Source organism: Anomaloglossus baeobatrachus, chromosome 5 (assembly GCF_048569485.1).
Source record: "Anomaloglossus baeobatrachus isolate aAnoBae1 chromosome 5, aAnoBae1.hap1, whole genome shotgun sequence".
Lineage (NCBI taxonomy): Eukaryota > Metazoa > Chordata > Amphibia > Anura > Aromobatidae > Anomaloglossus > Anomaloglossus baeobatrachus.
Window position 1 is genome coordinate 380690211 of NC_134357.1, and position 15100 is coordinate 380705310.

The 15100-nt window shown below is 42.1% G+C and overlaps 1 protein-coding gene across 1 annotated transcript in view; it reads right to left on the bottom strand.

The window, feature by feature from the left end:
- Positions 1-15100, bottom strand: part of LOC142311524 (serine/threonine-protein kinase 4-like) — a 90628-nt gene that overhangs the window by 38591 nt on the left and 36937 nt on the right. The window contains exons 4-6 of the mRNA XM_075350032.1: positions 10320-10434; positions 6490-6654; positions 5966-6133 (exon numbers count right to left, since the gene is read on the bottom strand). Coding sequence (XP_075206147.1) covers positions 5966-6133; positions 6490-6654; positions 10320-10434 — 448 coding nt within the window. The remainder of the gene's footprint in view (positions 1-5965; positions 6134-6489; positions 6655-10319; positions 10435-15100) is intronic.

Below are 15100 nucleotides of genomic sequence, written 5' to 3' on the forward strand. Positions count from 1 at the left end.
ATGATGTCATCAAAGGTCCTGGTGAGCCATGACGAAAGGATCATCGCATCACTGAGCACAATCTCCCGACGGCAGCGGGTCAGCTGCATGTATTTCCACAGCTGAGGCGCTGCTGTCAGGAGAGTGGGGTGATGCAATGCGAGACGCAAGTGCAATCATCCCCTCACTGTCAGCGTCTGCTTCATCACTCTGTCCAGAGCGATGTAGCAGACCTGACATGGCTCTCTGTGCTTCTCACTGTGTATAGACACTGTCTGTGCACAGTGATGAAGCTGACTTGACAATGCTGAGCAAGTGGATTACGTCGGACTAAGGACTTTTTTTATAATAATGATGAAGTCTCTAAATGTTTTTTTTTGTTTTATTTCTAATAAAAAAAAAATTCTCTGTGTTGTGTTGAATTTTACGGTTTCCTAGAAATTCATGGTGGCCATGTCTAATTTGGCGTGACACCATGAATTTCGAGCTTAGTACCATCTGAGAATACAAAGCTGGTATTAACGCCTTTATTACCCAGTGAGCCACCACCATCATGGCCGTTGGACGAGCCGGGTAAAGCGCCTGGAAATTGCGCTAAGAAACAATGCGCCATTTTCAGGGGCGGCTGCGGAGAATCCCAGCCCCAAGCTGCCTGGCTTTACCTGACTGGCGATCAAAATACGGCGGGAGCCCAAGCATTTTTTTTTTTAATTATTTAAAAAAAAAATAAAAAAAAATTAATGGGCTTCCCTGTATTTTCATCGTCAACCAAGGTAAATCCCGCAGATGAGGGTGGCAGCCCCTAGCCGTCTGCTTTGCGCTGAGAATCAAAAATACTGCGGAGCGCTACGTCATTTTTTTTAATGATTTATTTATTTTTTACAGTACTGTGATGTCAGGCAATCAAAATCCAGGGAATCCTTTTTTTTTTAAGTTTTTTGCCAAAAAACAAAAAAAAAAAACGACATGGGCTTCGCCATATTTGTGTATGATAGCCAGGTACAGCAGGCAGGTATGGGCTGCCTCTACCCCCAGATGCCTATGTGTACCCACCTGGGAACCAAAAATATAGGGAAGCCCTTTTTTTAATTATTTCATGAAATAATTAAAAAAAAAAAAAAAATGAAAAAAAGACGTGGGCTTCGCCCAATTTTTTTGTCCAGCCAGGTAAAACTTGGCAGCTGGGGATTGGAATCAGCAGCGCAGGTTGACCTAAGCTTTCTGGGCCCCCCCGCTGCGAATTGCGGTCCACAGCCGCCCTAGAAAATGGCGCTTTCATAGAAGCGCCATCTTCTGGCACTGTATCCAACTCTTCCAGTGGCCCTTGTGCCGGGTGGCACGCTGGGTAATAAGGGGTTAATACCAGCTTTGTTTTACTAACTAGTATTAAGCTAGAGATTCTTAATGTCAAGCAAGTTTGACCCGGCCATTATGAATCTCCAACAAAGGGTTAAAAAACAAAACAAAACACCATACAGAGAAAAAGTACGTTATTAGAAATAAATACACAGACACACTTAGGGACTCCATATTTATTACTCCCTCTCACCCCTCCACGATCCTGATCTTCTGTCTTTCTTCTTCAACCCATGCAGCTCTGCTATATCACAAAGCACGGGGGAGGAAAAACGCTGCTCCTCCCCGTGCAGTCTAATCACTCAATGAGTGAGCAGAAGCTGCGGGTTGGTAAGCGGTGACATCCCCACTGCCACCCTTGCCATAGTTACCTAACGAGCGGGTTACTATAGCAACAGTGAACTCAGATCACCTGATTCCCAATGCCGCTAATAACCGGCTGTGGCAGCCAATCCCTGCATGTCGGCTGATTCTGTAAAGAGCGCCAACATGCAGGGAGGGGGAGCCGAGCATGTGCCCGACCATCTCGCCGGTACACGGCACTCGCCGAGTATACTGAGTACTGAGATGCTCGGGCGAGCACCTTGTACTGGCGAGATGCAGTGACAGGACCTAGCATGACGTCATAGCCATGTGACCGGTCTGTAACCAATGAGGAAATACAACATTCAGACGTGACTGGTCACATGGGTATGACGTCATGGAAGGTCCTATAGTCAGTGCTGGTTACCAGGAGGGCACAGCGATGATCGGAACCAGGAGCGACGGGAGACAGAGTGCAGGACGCGTCGCGGGTACTGTAAGTATAATGACAATGCTTATTATTAACGATATTCTTATTTTACAGCCCCCTACCCCATCACATAACTGTAAAGTCCAAGTTCGGTGTTCGGACGCAAGTTCGCGTTATCTCAGAACCCGAACAATACAAAACGTTCGGGCGAGTCTCCGAAACAGCGAACATTGGGGAGGGGGGGGGGGTTTCGCTTATCACTAATGACTACTTCTTCTTTCTACTTGACTTCTGCTACATGGGGTTTGTCTGGACACACTCAAGCACAATGGATAATCAGATAAACTCAGCAAGATCAGCCGACATATATTTAGTGTGTATGGACACTCCAAGGTAATAGAGTCTATAGGGCTGTATATATCAACCATATGACGGATCCGGCACAGTGTTGTGACTTATGTTGCATATGCGAACAGAACCTAAGCTGTACGGAACGTAAAGACTGCCAAATAAATAAGGAATGCCTATCCCAGAGCTCCTTATCGGCAGCTTTGTCGTCTCTGATTGGCAGAAGTGTAAGACTATGTGCGCACAGTGTGTTTTTCGGGTGCGTTTTTGTGCTCAAAACTGCATGATTTTGCTTTCCCAGCAAAGTCTATGAGTTTTCATTTTTGCTGACCGCACACAACTTTTTTTTTAAGCTGCGTTTTTGAGCTTAAAAAAAAATAAAAAATAAAAATGGACATGTCAATTTTTTCCTGCATTTTTCTGTGTGCAATGCATTGGAAAAACGCAGAAAACCGCAGAGATCAAAAACGCAGCAAAACGCAGCCAAAAACGCACCAAAACGCGGTAAAAACACGTGTTTTTACCGATGCGTTTTTTGTGCGTTTTTGCCACGGGTGCATTTTTATGCATTTTGTGCGTTTTTAGCGGCCAAAAACGCACAAAAACACAGCGTCAAAAAAAGCACCGTGCGCACATAGCCTAACAGGTACATACTGGTTAAACAGTTCCTAGGCACCAGTAAGTATACAGAAGGAGGCATTGTGCCTGTAAAATGTTTATCATGTAAATTTTCAGTAGTTGAAGATAAAATGATCATTTCCAGCTCTCATAAAGGAAGGTCTTTATCAGTCTATGTACTTGTAGACATGTCAGATCTGCAGAATCCTCCCCCCTCACCCATCCTGGAGATCGCAGCCTTTCCCTGGCAGATCAATGTCTCCCTCTTGTGGATCTCATACAGTTTACTTCAATATGTGAATGTGAATAGTGGGGTTCTCCTGCAGAACGAAAGAAATTATACTGCAAATGCCCCCCTGAGAGACGTCTATCCCAGAAGTCAATGTTAGAACCTTTATCGAAACTTGCAACATGACTAGGGACAAGAGTCAAGGCAGAAACTCATCCTCAGACACCTTTTGTGAGGTGTTTGCTCCTCATCAAGAACTTTTTTATTTGTCTATCAACATGGCCATATGAAGCTTATTTTTGCACGACAAGTTGTAGTTTTGAATGACACCAATCATTTTACCATATCATGTAAAAATTCCCAGTGCGGTGAAATGGTGAAGAAAAAAAAAACAAAAAAAAAAAATGCGTGAATCCAATCTGATTCTCCAGGTCAGTCTGATAGCAATTATGTGATATCAACTTGGATTTTTTATTTTTTTTTTTTAAATAGTAAAAAAACCAAAAAAAAAAAAAAAACACAACCCAAAAAACTTAAAAACCTGAGATTCATAACATTATCATTTTGGACATGTGCTCATCATGGAGCCTATGAGAGCTTGTCCTTGGCATGGAGTGCCAATGTTTTTGTTGGTACTATTTTGGGGTGCATGCGACATGTAGATCACTCTTTGCATCTTTCGGGGGAGGTTCATTAATTTTAAACATCAATATAGCTAGAAAAACATAAGCGCTGATAGGGTCTTATCAGATAAACAAACGAGGTAATATATAATATAATACACTCACCAAATGTGGTTGTGTTTGGGCACAACCACCATAGATAGCATGAGATAATGGCGGCTGCCGCGGCCCCACGTGAAAATGTCTTCAAAGTAGGAGGAGAAAAAGGGTTAATCCAGCGCAATCCGCCAGAATAAGATATGGAAATGTTGATAAATTAATAACTCTTTTATTCCATAGGTCTACGCGTTTCAAGGTATGAAAACCTCTTCCTCAGGACCAGAATATCAACATACATGATCAACAACATGTTGATATTCTGGTCCTGAGGAAGAGGTTTTCATACCTCGTAACGCGTAGACCTATGGAATAAAAGTTATTAATTTATCAACATTTCCATATCTTATTCTGGCGGATTGAGCGGGATTAACCCTTTTTCTCCTCCTACTTTGAAGTCAATTATAAACATGGCATTTCTGGCGTTTCGATTTTTTTTGCTTAACAGAGTTTACCCCAAACATGAAATAATTTTATATTTTGAGAGTTAGGACTTCTATGGAAGCAGCCATACCAAATATTTTGTAAACTAAGAAAAGGGCATGATTAAAAATGTTTCTACAGTTTAATTTTTACCCTACTTTTTAGTCCCCATAGAGGACAAGAACATGTGATGTTTGAGTGTTTCATCTATGAAGCCCTTCAGCAACCCCCAATTGATGTGGCAACTCATTGGCACCCCAAAACCACAAATTGCTCACCTTAAAAAGCACCGGAAGAGACTGATAGCAGCTTTTAAGAAGCTAACTGCAGTTATTGAAGCTAGTTTTGGTCACTACTGTTAAAAGCAGATGTCGGCAGTATAACACAGCACGTACACTGGCACCTTACGTGATTTACATCTACGGTACACGTCAGGAAGAGGTTAAAGCTATCAGCTGAATATGGAGTTTTCCAGGCAATGCTCCTGGTCTGAATTAAAGACATGTATAATGGTGCTATGGTCACAGTATAAAGGTTTCCCTTAATAGCATAGTTCCCAACGTACATGCCTGAGCCATGAAAATTAGATTGTGAACCCTCTGGATTGACAAGAATGGATACCCTGCTATAGGATATCTTGTTATACCAGTGGCACAAAAACGCAACAGGGCTATATCCGAGGGATAAAATGAAAGGTAATGAGTGAAGGCTTGCTCACCTGGAAGGGTTGTGTCAGACAGGTTGATAGCATGAAACGGATGCAGCAGCCCCAGAGATACAAATGATACTTCAGTGGAGATAGAAGTGTTAATACTGCGCAGCCGTATAAAGAAAACATCAGATAGGATCCTGGATAGTGATTTATTCTGCGCATTTTTGGATATAAACTCCTTCCTCAGGATCAATCACCATGGTGGAAATAAACTGCTTCCTCAGGAGTATATCTCTGAAACGCGTAAAAAAAAAAAAACACTTTCCAGGATCCTATCTGAAGTTTTCTTCATACAGCGTGGTGGTAACCCTTCTTTTCCCACTGAAGCATAGAATATCTTGATGGAGTATTATTAAAACTAAATATTATTATTTATAACTATTCTAATAGAAATATTATGGAAGAAAGGTTGATTATTGGCTTGTTCTGTGTTTCCGATCAACAATGATGCTGTGTGTTATTCAAAAAAAAGTGGTTTATTTTGGAAAAAAGGCACAGCATCATCTTTGACCGGCAGCGCAGAACAAGCAAATAACGGTCCTTCCTTCCAACCTAGTAGCTCTTTGAGCCTGGGGATCTGCTGCAGCGGTCATTTATATGCCTTATTTCATCCACCGAGGGGAGCACAGATGATCATCTACTTTCCCAGATAAAACCCATTCTGCTATTTCTCCCTCTTAGCAATATACATGTTATAAATTACATTTCTATAAATAAAATTTTAGATGGCTTCTAATAGCATAAGAACTAGCTTACAATCAGTCATAGTCAGCATTTGTAGTTCTTACCCTCATCGGATGAATATCAGCATATGGCGGCTTTCCTTCAGCCATCTCAATGGCAGTTATGCCAAGGGACCAAATATCTGCAACGCAGTTATACCCAATCTCTTGGATCACTTCTGGAGCCATCCAAAATGGAGTCCCGATAACAGTGTTCCTCTTTGCCATAGTGTCCTGATGAGAAATAACCAACAGCTCAGCAATATGAAGCAGCCGCACGTTATAGCGTAACCATAAAGTGATGTCCATTGGTTTCTGGAGATCCCCAAGTCTGTCCTACACTGGAGGTCATCATCAAGGAATCAGACTTCTCCATGATTGCCATGTTCTACTACGACAACCACTCTGATCATTTATTATGTAAGTGGGGTGAATGGAGGAGGCCGTTTAGACCAACTAGTGAAATCTGCTGAACAAACTGTAACAGGCAAGATTTCATTTGCTCAGAATTTTGTTTTACTACTTGCAATAAATATGCAAAAAATAATAAATAGTTATCATTTATTAAATATACAGTGAAAAGTACTTACAGTCAGCTGACCTGCCACCCCAAAATCTGCTAGCTTAGCAACCCCATCAGAGTTCAGTAATATGTTCCCGGCCTTAATATCTCTGTGAATTTTCCTCATGAAATGAAGATATTCCAGTCCTTTTAATGTTGATTGCAGAATGGTTGCTATTTCGTCTTCTTTTAACTGGGAAGACGTAACAAAATGGTGTTTACCATAGAAATCAGTAACATGTTATATATATTATATATGTGAGTGTGTGTGTGTGTGTGTGTGTGTGTGTGTGTGTGTGTGTGTGTGTGTGTGTGTGTGTGTGTGTGTGTGAGAGTGTGTGTGTGTGTCATTTACAATCACAAAATTTTGCACAGCTGCCTCAATTGACTCAGGGAACGTCATAGACTTTTGAGGGGAAAATTTAACCCCGCATTATACAGTTATTTGCCAAAAAAACTGTTTGCATTAAAGTCAATGGAGCTGGGAGCTATAGATCATTAATAGGATTAATAGGATTGGTTGATATAGGCAACAAAGGACATTCTTGGTAAAAAAGCTTATGTGAGGTAATATGATATCGGTAGAGATCGACACACACACACATACAGAGACACACAGACAGACAGACAGACACTGACAGACAGATAGAGACACACAAAGACAGACAGACACAGAGTAACACAAACACGCAGAGAAACACACAGAGATATAGACAGAGAGAGAGAAAGGCAGACAGAGAGGGAGAAGACAGACAGAGAAGGAGACAGACAGAGATACACTTAGGGCTGCGTTACACGCAACGATTTATCGTGCGATCGCATGAGCGATCGCACCCACCCCCGTCATTTGTGCGTCACGGGCAATTCATTAAAAGTCGTTAAACCCCCGTCACACGTACTTACCTCCCTAACGACGTCGCTGTGGGCGGCGAACATCCTCTTCCTGAAAGGGGAGGGACGTTCGGCGTCACAGCGACGTCACACAGCGGCCGCCCAATAGAAGCGGAGGGGCCGAGATGAGCGGGACGTAACATCCAGCCCACCTCCTTCCTTCCTCATTGCCGGCGGGACGCAGGTAAGTTGTTGTTCGTCGTTCATGGGGTGTCACACGTAGTGATGTGTACTGCCACGGGAATGACGAACAACCGGCACGCAGAAGGAGAAACGACACTATGGAAATGAACGACGTGTCAACGAACAACGATAAGGTGAGTATTTTTGCTCGTTAACAGTCGTTCGGAGGTGTCACACAGTACGACATCTCTAACAATGCCGGATGTGCGTCACGAATTCTGTGACCCCGACGACATATCGCACGATATATCATACCGTGTAACGCCGCCCTTAGTTACTATCCCAAGCAATGCCGGGTACTACAGCTAGTTATTTGTATAAAAATCAGATATTTTAGAGAGCATCCAGATCACTCAAATCCGTCCCTGTAACAGTTTGGGCTTACGGGGTAGTCCACTACTTGGACAACTGCTTCTCAATCACTATGTTTGCCCATGTAAAAAAATATCAGCCTATACTCACCACCGATGCGAGTGCCGTTCCAGTAATGTTAGCGCAAGGTCTCCCAGGGCTTGTGTGACGTTATGTCTTATGCGCCCTGCAGCCAATCAGCAACGGTTGCACTCTGACTTCCTTTTGACAAAAATGTCACCCGAAAGGAGTGAGCTTCCGGAAGGAAGTCAGGGAAGAGTGTCTGCTGATTATCTGCAGGTCGTGTGAGATAAGACAACGTCACACAAGGCCTAGGAGACCAGGCGCTGACACTCGCACTGGAGGGGAGTATAGGCTATTTTTTTACATGGGGAAATATAATGATTGAGAAAGCTTTGTCCAAGTAGTTGACAACCTCTTTAATGAAGCATATTCCCATCTAAGGATCTGCCAAAAATATTTTATGGATATAGACTCTATTTCGGGGACCCACAGTATCTCAGGGTTCAGTCTCATGCCGGATGGAATTAAGAAGTGGTCGTCCTCGCCCTTATGTGGCCTACTTCATTCACTTCCATGGGAGCTCTGAAAATTACAGAGTTAAGCGGGCTTTACACGCTACAACATCGCTAATGCGAACTCGTTGGGGTCACGGAATTGGTGACACACATCCGGCCGCATTAGCGATGCCGTTGCGTGTGACACCTATGAGCGATTTTGCATCGTCGCAAAAACGTGCAAAATCGCTCATCGGTGACATGGGGGTCCATTCTCAAATATCGTTACTGCAGCAGTAACGATGTTGTTCCTCGTTCCTGCGGCAGCACACATTGGTACGTGTGACACCGCAGGAACAAGGAAGCTCTCCTTACCTGCCTCCCGGCCGCTATGCGGAAGGAAGGAGGTGGGCGGGATGTTACGTCCCGCTCATCTCCGCCCCTCCGCTTCTATTGGGCGGCGGTTCAGTGACGCTGCTGTGACGTTGCTGTGTTGCTGAACGAACCGCCCCCTTAGAAAGGAGGCGGTTCACCGGTCACAGCGACGTCGCCGGACAGGTAAGTAGTTTGACGGGTCTGGGCGATGTTGTGCGGCACGGGCAGCGATTTGCCCGTGTCGCACAACAGATGGGGGCGGGTACCCACGCTAGCGATATCGGTACCAATATCGCAGCGTGTAAAGCGGCCTTAAGTGTGCAGAGACAGGGCCCTGTTTTTCAGCTAGGACTTGATCCCATAAGAAATGAATATGCCATAAGTGTCCAAAACAGAAATGCCTCTTTCAATTGCACCTTTTCAGCTTCTTTTGAACTCTTTGTTCTTCACACATCATATATTGTTCGCTCAGTTCTCAGTATTCCACTTCTCCTTTTGCGCCTAGTCTGCAAATTTTACTGCCCGTTTCTTTATCAATACAAACACTCTACTTTTCTGTCCTTAGGATAGGACATTGATATTTGGGCTTTGTGGTTCATGTCCTGGTACCCTGCCAATCCACTGAATGAAGGCACCACTGATTGCGTATGTGCCTGGTACTGCAGCTCAGTTCCATTTACCTGGATGGGACTGAGCTGCTATGAGCTATATGACCAGGCATGGCTACAACCATATTTACAGCGCTGTACTTGCGGCACTACAATCTTTTCACTCAGCTGGTCGCCAAGGGTTCCAGAAGTCAGACCCTGCGTGTCAAAGTCTCAGAAAACCTATAAGATCAAGGTTTTTTTCTGATTTCAATGACATTAAACATATAAGATATGTACGTCTCCGGTACCATACACCTGCCCAGGGTAAAACATGAAGTGAAACCTCACAAATAATATGTTCAGATTACAATCTAAGTACTTCCTTTTTCCAGGACTCTTTAAATAGAGACCAATGTAAATATTGTTCCCGACCAAGGACAATGTGCATCGAGGCTTTTATGTGGTGTCCTATAATAACAAATCCTATTAAATCCTTGCCTTCAGCCATTAGAGCAACACTTCAGCATTTGTTGGCTTTTTCAATGCTGGAGGGTGCTTCCAATCTATGGTCCCAATCCCAGGTCTTATACTCAACCTCCGACGCTTTCACCTTTTTATCGGCGCCGCACCAGTCCCGTGGGCTATCTTGTGACAGCAACTTCTGACTGAGAACGAGGCTCTCATAGACTTGTATTAAAGGATGATCTCCGGCTCGCTCCATGAAACACTGGAGAGAGCCAGTAGGTCACAAACAGACCGACAGGAGCGGTGCCGATAAAAGATGAAAACGCCAGAGGGCAAGTATAAGACCGGGGGCAGGGAACCACCACTCAATTGGCGAAGACAAAAAAACGATCGCGGTGCTTTACTATTAACATATGGCTGGTAGGACGTGGACTCATAAGCTCACATACAGCATACTCGGAAATCCAATAATAAGTTGCACGTACAGTTTGCTTCCGTAGTCGGATGATGTCAGAGACAGATCCGCCTGCACAATACTCCATGACAATCCACAGGTCGCTGTTCTTAAAATAGCTGCCATAATACTTCACTACGTGGAGGCTGAAAAAGAAGAGCGGTAAATATATAAGTAGAGAGCACTGGAGTGCAGAGAGCGCTCACTGATGGAGGATATCTACACAGGCAATGACGAGAATGGAGGAACCACTAATGTATAAGTAGAGTGCGCTGGAGTGCACAGAGCGCTCACTGATAGATGATATCTACACAGGCAATGACGAGAATGGAGGAACCACTAATATATAAGTAGAGTGCGCTGGAGTGCACAGAGAGCTCACTGATGGATGATATCTACACAGGCAATGACGAGAATGGAGGAACCACTAATATATAAGTAGAGTGCACTGGAGTGCACAGAGCGCTCACTGATGGATGATATCTACACAGGCAATGACGAGAATGGAGGAACCACTAATATATAAGTAGAGTGCACTGGAGTGCACAGAGCGCTCACTGACAGATGATATCTACACAGGCAATGACGAGAATGGAGGAACCACTAATATATAAGTAGAGTGCGCTGGAGTGCACAGAGCGCTCACTGATGGATGATATCTACACAGGCAATGACGAGAATGGAGGAACCACTAATATATAAGTAGAGTGCACTGGAGTGCACAGAGCGCTCACTGATGGATGATATCTACACAGGCAATGACGAGAATGGAGGAACCACTAATATATAAGTAGAGTGCGCTGGAGTGCACAGAGTGCTGACTGATGGATGATATCTACACAGGCAATGACGAGAATGGAGGAACCACTAATATATAAGTAGAGTGCGCTGGAGTGCACAGAGTGCTCACTGATGGATGATATCTACACAGGCAATGACGAGAATGGAGGAACCACTAATATATAAGTAGAGAGCACTGGAGTGCACAGAGCGCTCACTGATGGATGATATCTACACAGGCAATGACGAGAATGGAGGAACCACTGGTGGAACCTGCTCCCATCTTGAAGTATCTGCTGATTTGGTGGCGATGTCACAAATACCTGACATGGGAATATTCCTATTCTCAATCTTTAGAACAACCACTGTATAAACTATAGAAAATAGACATATACTCATACGCCTGCCCGGATTCCCTATTGTCCCTAGTCACTCCTTGACTCATTGTTGTAGGGTTGGTGTGTCACACTTGAGACGTGATCCTGGGAGTGAAATCAATGCTTGTAGATCTGACTTTAGTAAGAATGACAGATCAACATGTCAATGAAGGAACAAAGTAAACAGAGACCTAAGGAGAGGCTATGGAACAATATCCAGCCATATGTAAAACATGATGAGACTTCTTATACACATCTGTTACAGCCTGTGGTTAGAATATGAATATATCATTATGACAATATTTCCGAACTTCACTTTCACAGCTTCCTGACTTTTGGATTTAAAGGGGATACATTATCAGGAAACAACATATTGTTTAAACAGAACATGATTAAGACCTAGCGTCGAAACGCGTAGTTCTCACTGTCCCCTGTATCATAAGCTGTATGCTGGATTTTAAGAAAATTTAAATAAAGTGGAGTTTTATCAATTGGACCGCGCTGGATTTCCTTTTTTACATTTTATTACATGGTGGCCAGACCATTCCGTGCACAGGATTTCCTCATTACCAGCCTTCAGCTGATCGGTGAGCTGGAATTTCTTCTTTGTATTGTTTAAATCAGGTTTTTGTGTTAAGTGTATTTTCTCAAAAAATACTGGCAATGTTTTTTTATACCAAGATCTGTATTCAAAAATAAAAATGTATGCCTCGCCTATCAGTGGCGTTATTTTAGACTCATACTTCCTGTCCTTTCATGAAGAGTTTTCAGCAGTTTCATTATCATTATAGGAAGGATTACAATGACAGGTTACATCGCTACACATAACTGATAACATAGGATCCACCACTCAGAATAAGTGATGTCAAACCAGATCCTGCTCCCTTTCCCTATACAATCACCTTTGCACACACTCATTAGATGCTTCAATGCAAAATATAGGATCTGAGTCAGTATGGTGCTGCTAATGTACATGTGAATTTCCTGAAATAGAAAGTTTAAGTGTAAAATAGCCACTGTGAAGATGGCAAGATTTCAAGATGGGTTTTTTTTTTTTTTTAGTACAGATTGTATTTTTCAAAAATAGTTTTTTTTCAATATAACAAACAAAATTATTTCAATAAAATTTTTCTTTATAGGTAATGCGTCATCGGAACATGGCCCTCTATTTAGGCACTAATAATGATAGATACTAAACTCCTAGGATTTCTCACATATGATGCCATTGGACTTGCTAAGAATGATACATGGCATTAAGCTGCTGGTCAGAGCCCAAACAGGAATCGGTTCATCTATAATCTAGTGAAGGAGTTGGCCATTAAAAATGTAAAATCAGAGTTTGTCCTGGAAAAACCAGGACACGTGTCAGCCGACTGAAAAGTAATCCAATTCATCCACCTCAGATACGAGGCTGCCATTCCTCTGTGCAGTAACCTTCCGCATGAGCGGTGGATAAAATGTATTCACAGGAAACTCATTTAAATGAACTGAAGAGGAAATCACTTGGCTGTATAAAAAGGTCAAGACTTAATAATTTAGAAAGCTGTAAATAATAAATCAGCGCCGGTTCCCTCGTGTCCTGACAACATTTTCTCCATAGACTCCTTAGCACTCTCCAGCAATATGAAGGAACTCTTCAGGCAGAGGATGAGGGGAAAACTAAGCACACATTTCCTCCAAGGAAATCACATCTATTACTTAATAACATTCATGTTGCTGCTCACTTTTGGGATGAACAAATTATTAATTGCATAATTTCACTAACGTATATATATTATATATTATATATATATATATATATATATATATATATATATATATATATATATATATATATATATATATATATATATATATATATATATATATATATATATATATATATATATATATATATATATACATATACATATATATATATATATATCTCTATCCAGATTTTCCAAGTATTTTTTGGCCCAAATCACGGATTGGAAGGACAGATACTAGCTTTCCTTAAAGCACCACTCTGGCACGTTTCTTATTGCACTGTCGGAGTAGCCCTTTAAATCTAAATCCCCTGTCATAATCTCACCTTCAGGCAACTTCACCTTCTATTGCAGCTGCTCCGGTTGGTCTCAGCGATTTCTGACATGGTGGCAGCTCCAGTGTTTCATGGAGCACACCGGAGGTCACATATGAATACAACTCTATGGGAGCCTGGTTCTGGCTGTCATAGACTTGCATCGGGCGCTTGTGACATAACCTCTGACTTCCGTCCAGTCAGAAGTTACAGAAGCATCTATGGTAAACGGAGAAGCCGCTGAAAGGTGAGTATATACCATGGACTTACATATAAAAAGAGTCACTCCAGCACTGAAAAAAACCCCCAAAAAAAACAACAAATGGTAGACTGGTGCTTAAGGATACTAACTATTTATGTAGTCTTATTGGTAATGGTTCCTAAGAAAAAAGTATGCAATTTGCCTCTTTTCTGAGGAAAGAAAGGTAAAAGGGGCTTCTTATTAAAGGTTTATTACCATCTTCACCAATGGGTAGTGGATAGTCCCTGGAAATACAAGCAATTGTTCAATTTACTGTTTATTAAAAATTTCATCTGTACATGAGATTACTACTACTATTAATGTTTTGGGGTTTTTTGTTTACAGCTTGTTTCCTTGGAGACCGACCATCGATACCATACAATAGAACATGCACAGTGCTTACAAGCTCTTTCGTATTAAATGAGTGGTTCAAGCTTTTCACTAAAGTCTGAAGTCACTATGTGCATGTGCTGTGAGGCTTCTACAGCATTGATGCTGAACTGGTAAGTATGTGATGTGCATACTCCTGGACACACTTTGACTAGACGTGTGCGGCCTCACTCACTTCAGTTGTATTAAGCGAGGTCGCATGTTATTCTGGAAGTTAAAGGGCTATTTCCATATCCAAGATCCCAGCTCAATATGTAGTTTGTGTAAGAATAATAATAAATGATAATAATCAGTGTTCAAGTTTGGCGTTTGGGTGCTTAAGGTATGCAAACCACTAGAGCGAGCATTGGCATGCTCGGGTACACTTGGTGCACGCCACTTGCAGTGTTTGAATGGCTCAAACTGGGGTAAAAAAAAACAAACAGCATTTATCAGACAGTGTGTACAAAACAGACAAAAAATTTTTTTATAATATATATATATATATATATATATATATATATATATATATATATATATATATATATATATATATATATATATAATCCTTTTTTTATGGCTGGCTGTATGTGATTGGAGAGTCCAAATGCCTAATCAGTGAGTTCCAATGGGGTTCAGGTCAAGTCCAGGCTCCAAATAGAACTTTATCTAAAGGCCCGCTGACCCTGGCGAACCTGAACTTCAACGTGTCTGCTCATCTTTAGTTACAACAACTCATAGTGACTGTTTGTTAGCTGCTAGTCAATACTTACGCTGCAATGCCCTGCACATGAGGTAAGAGACCTAGCTAATCAGGAGAACTATACTACATTTCTAATTGGAGGTATTTGCTACTAATATTATTATTATACCTGCTACATATTGGGATACGATGTTGTATATGGGAATATAAGCCTCTATCAGACGGGATGGTCAGTTTCTCTCTTTAGTGAGTAAACATACAAGCTTGGCTGAATCTGGAT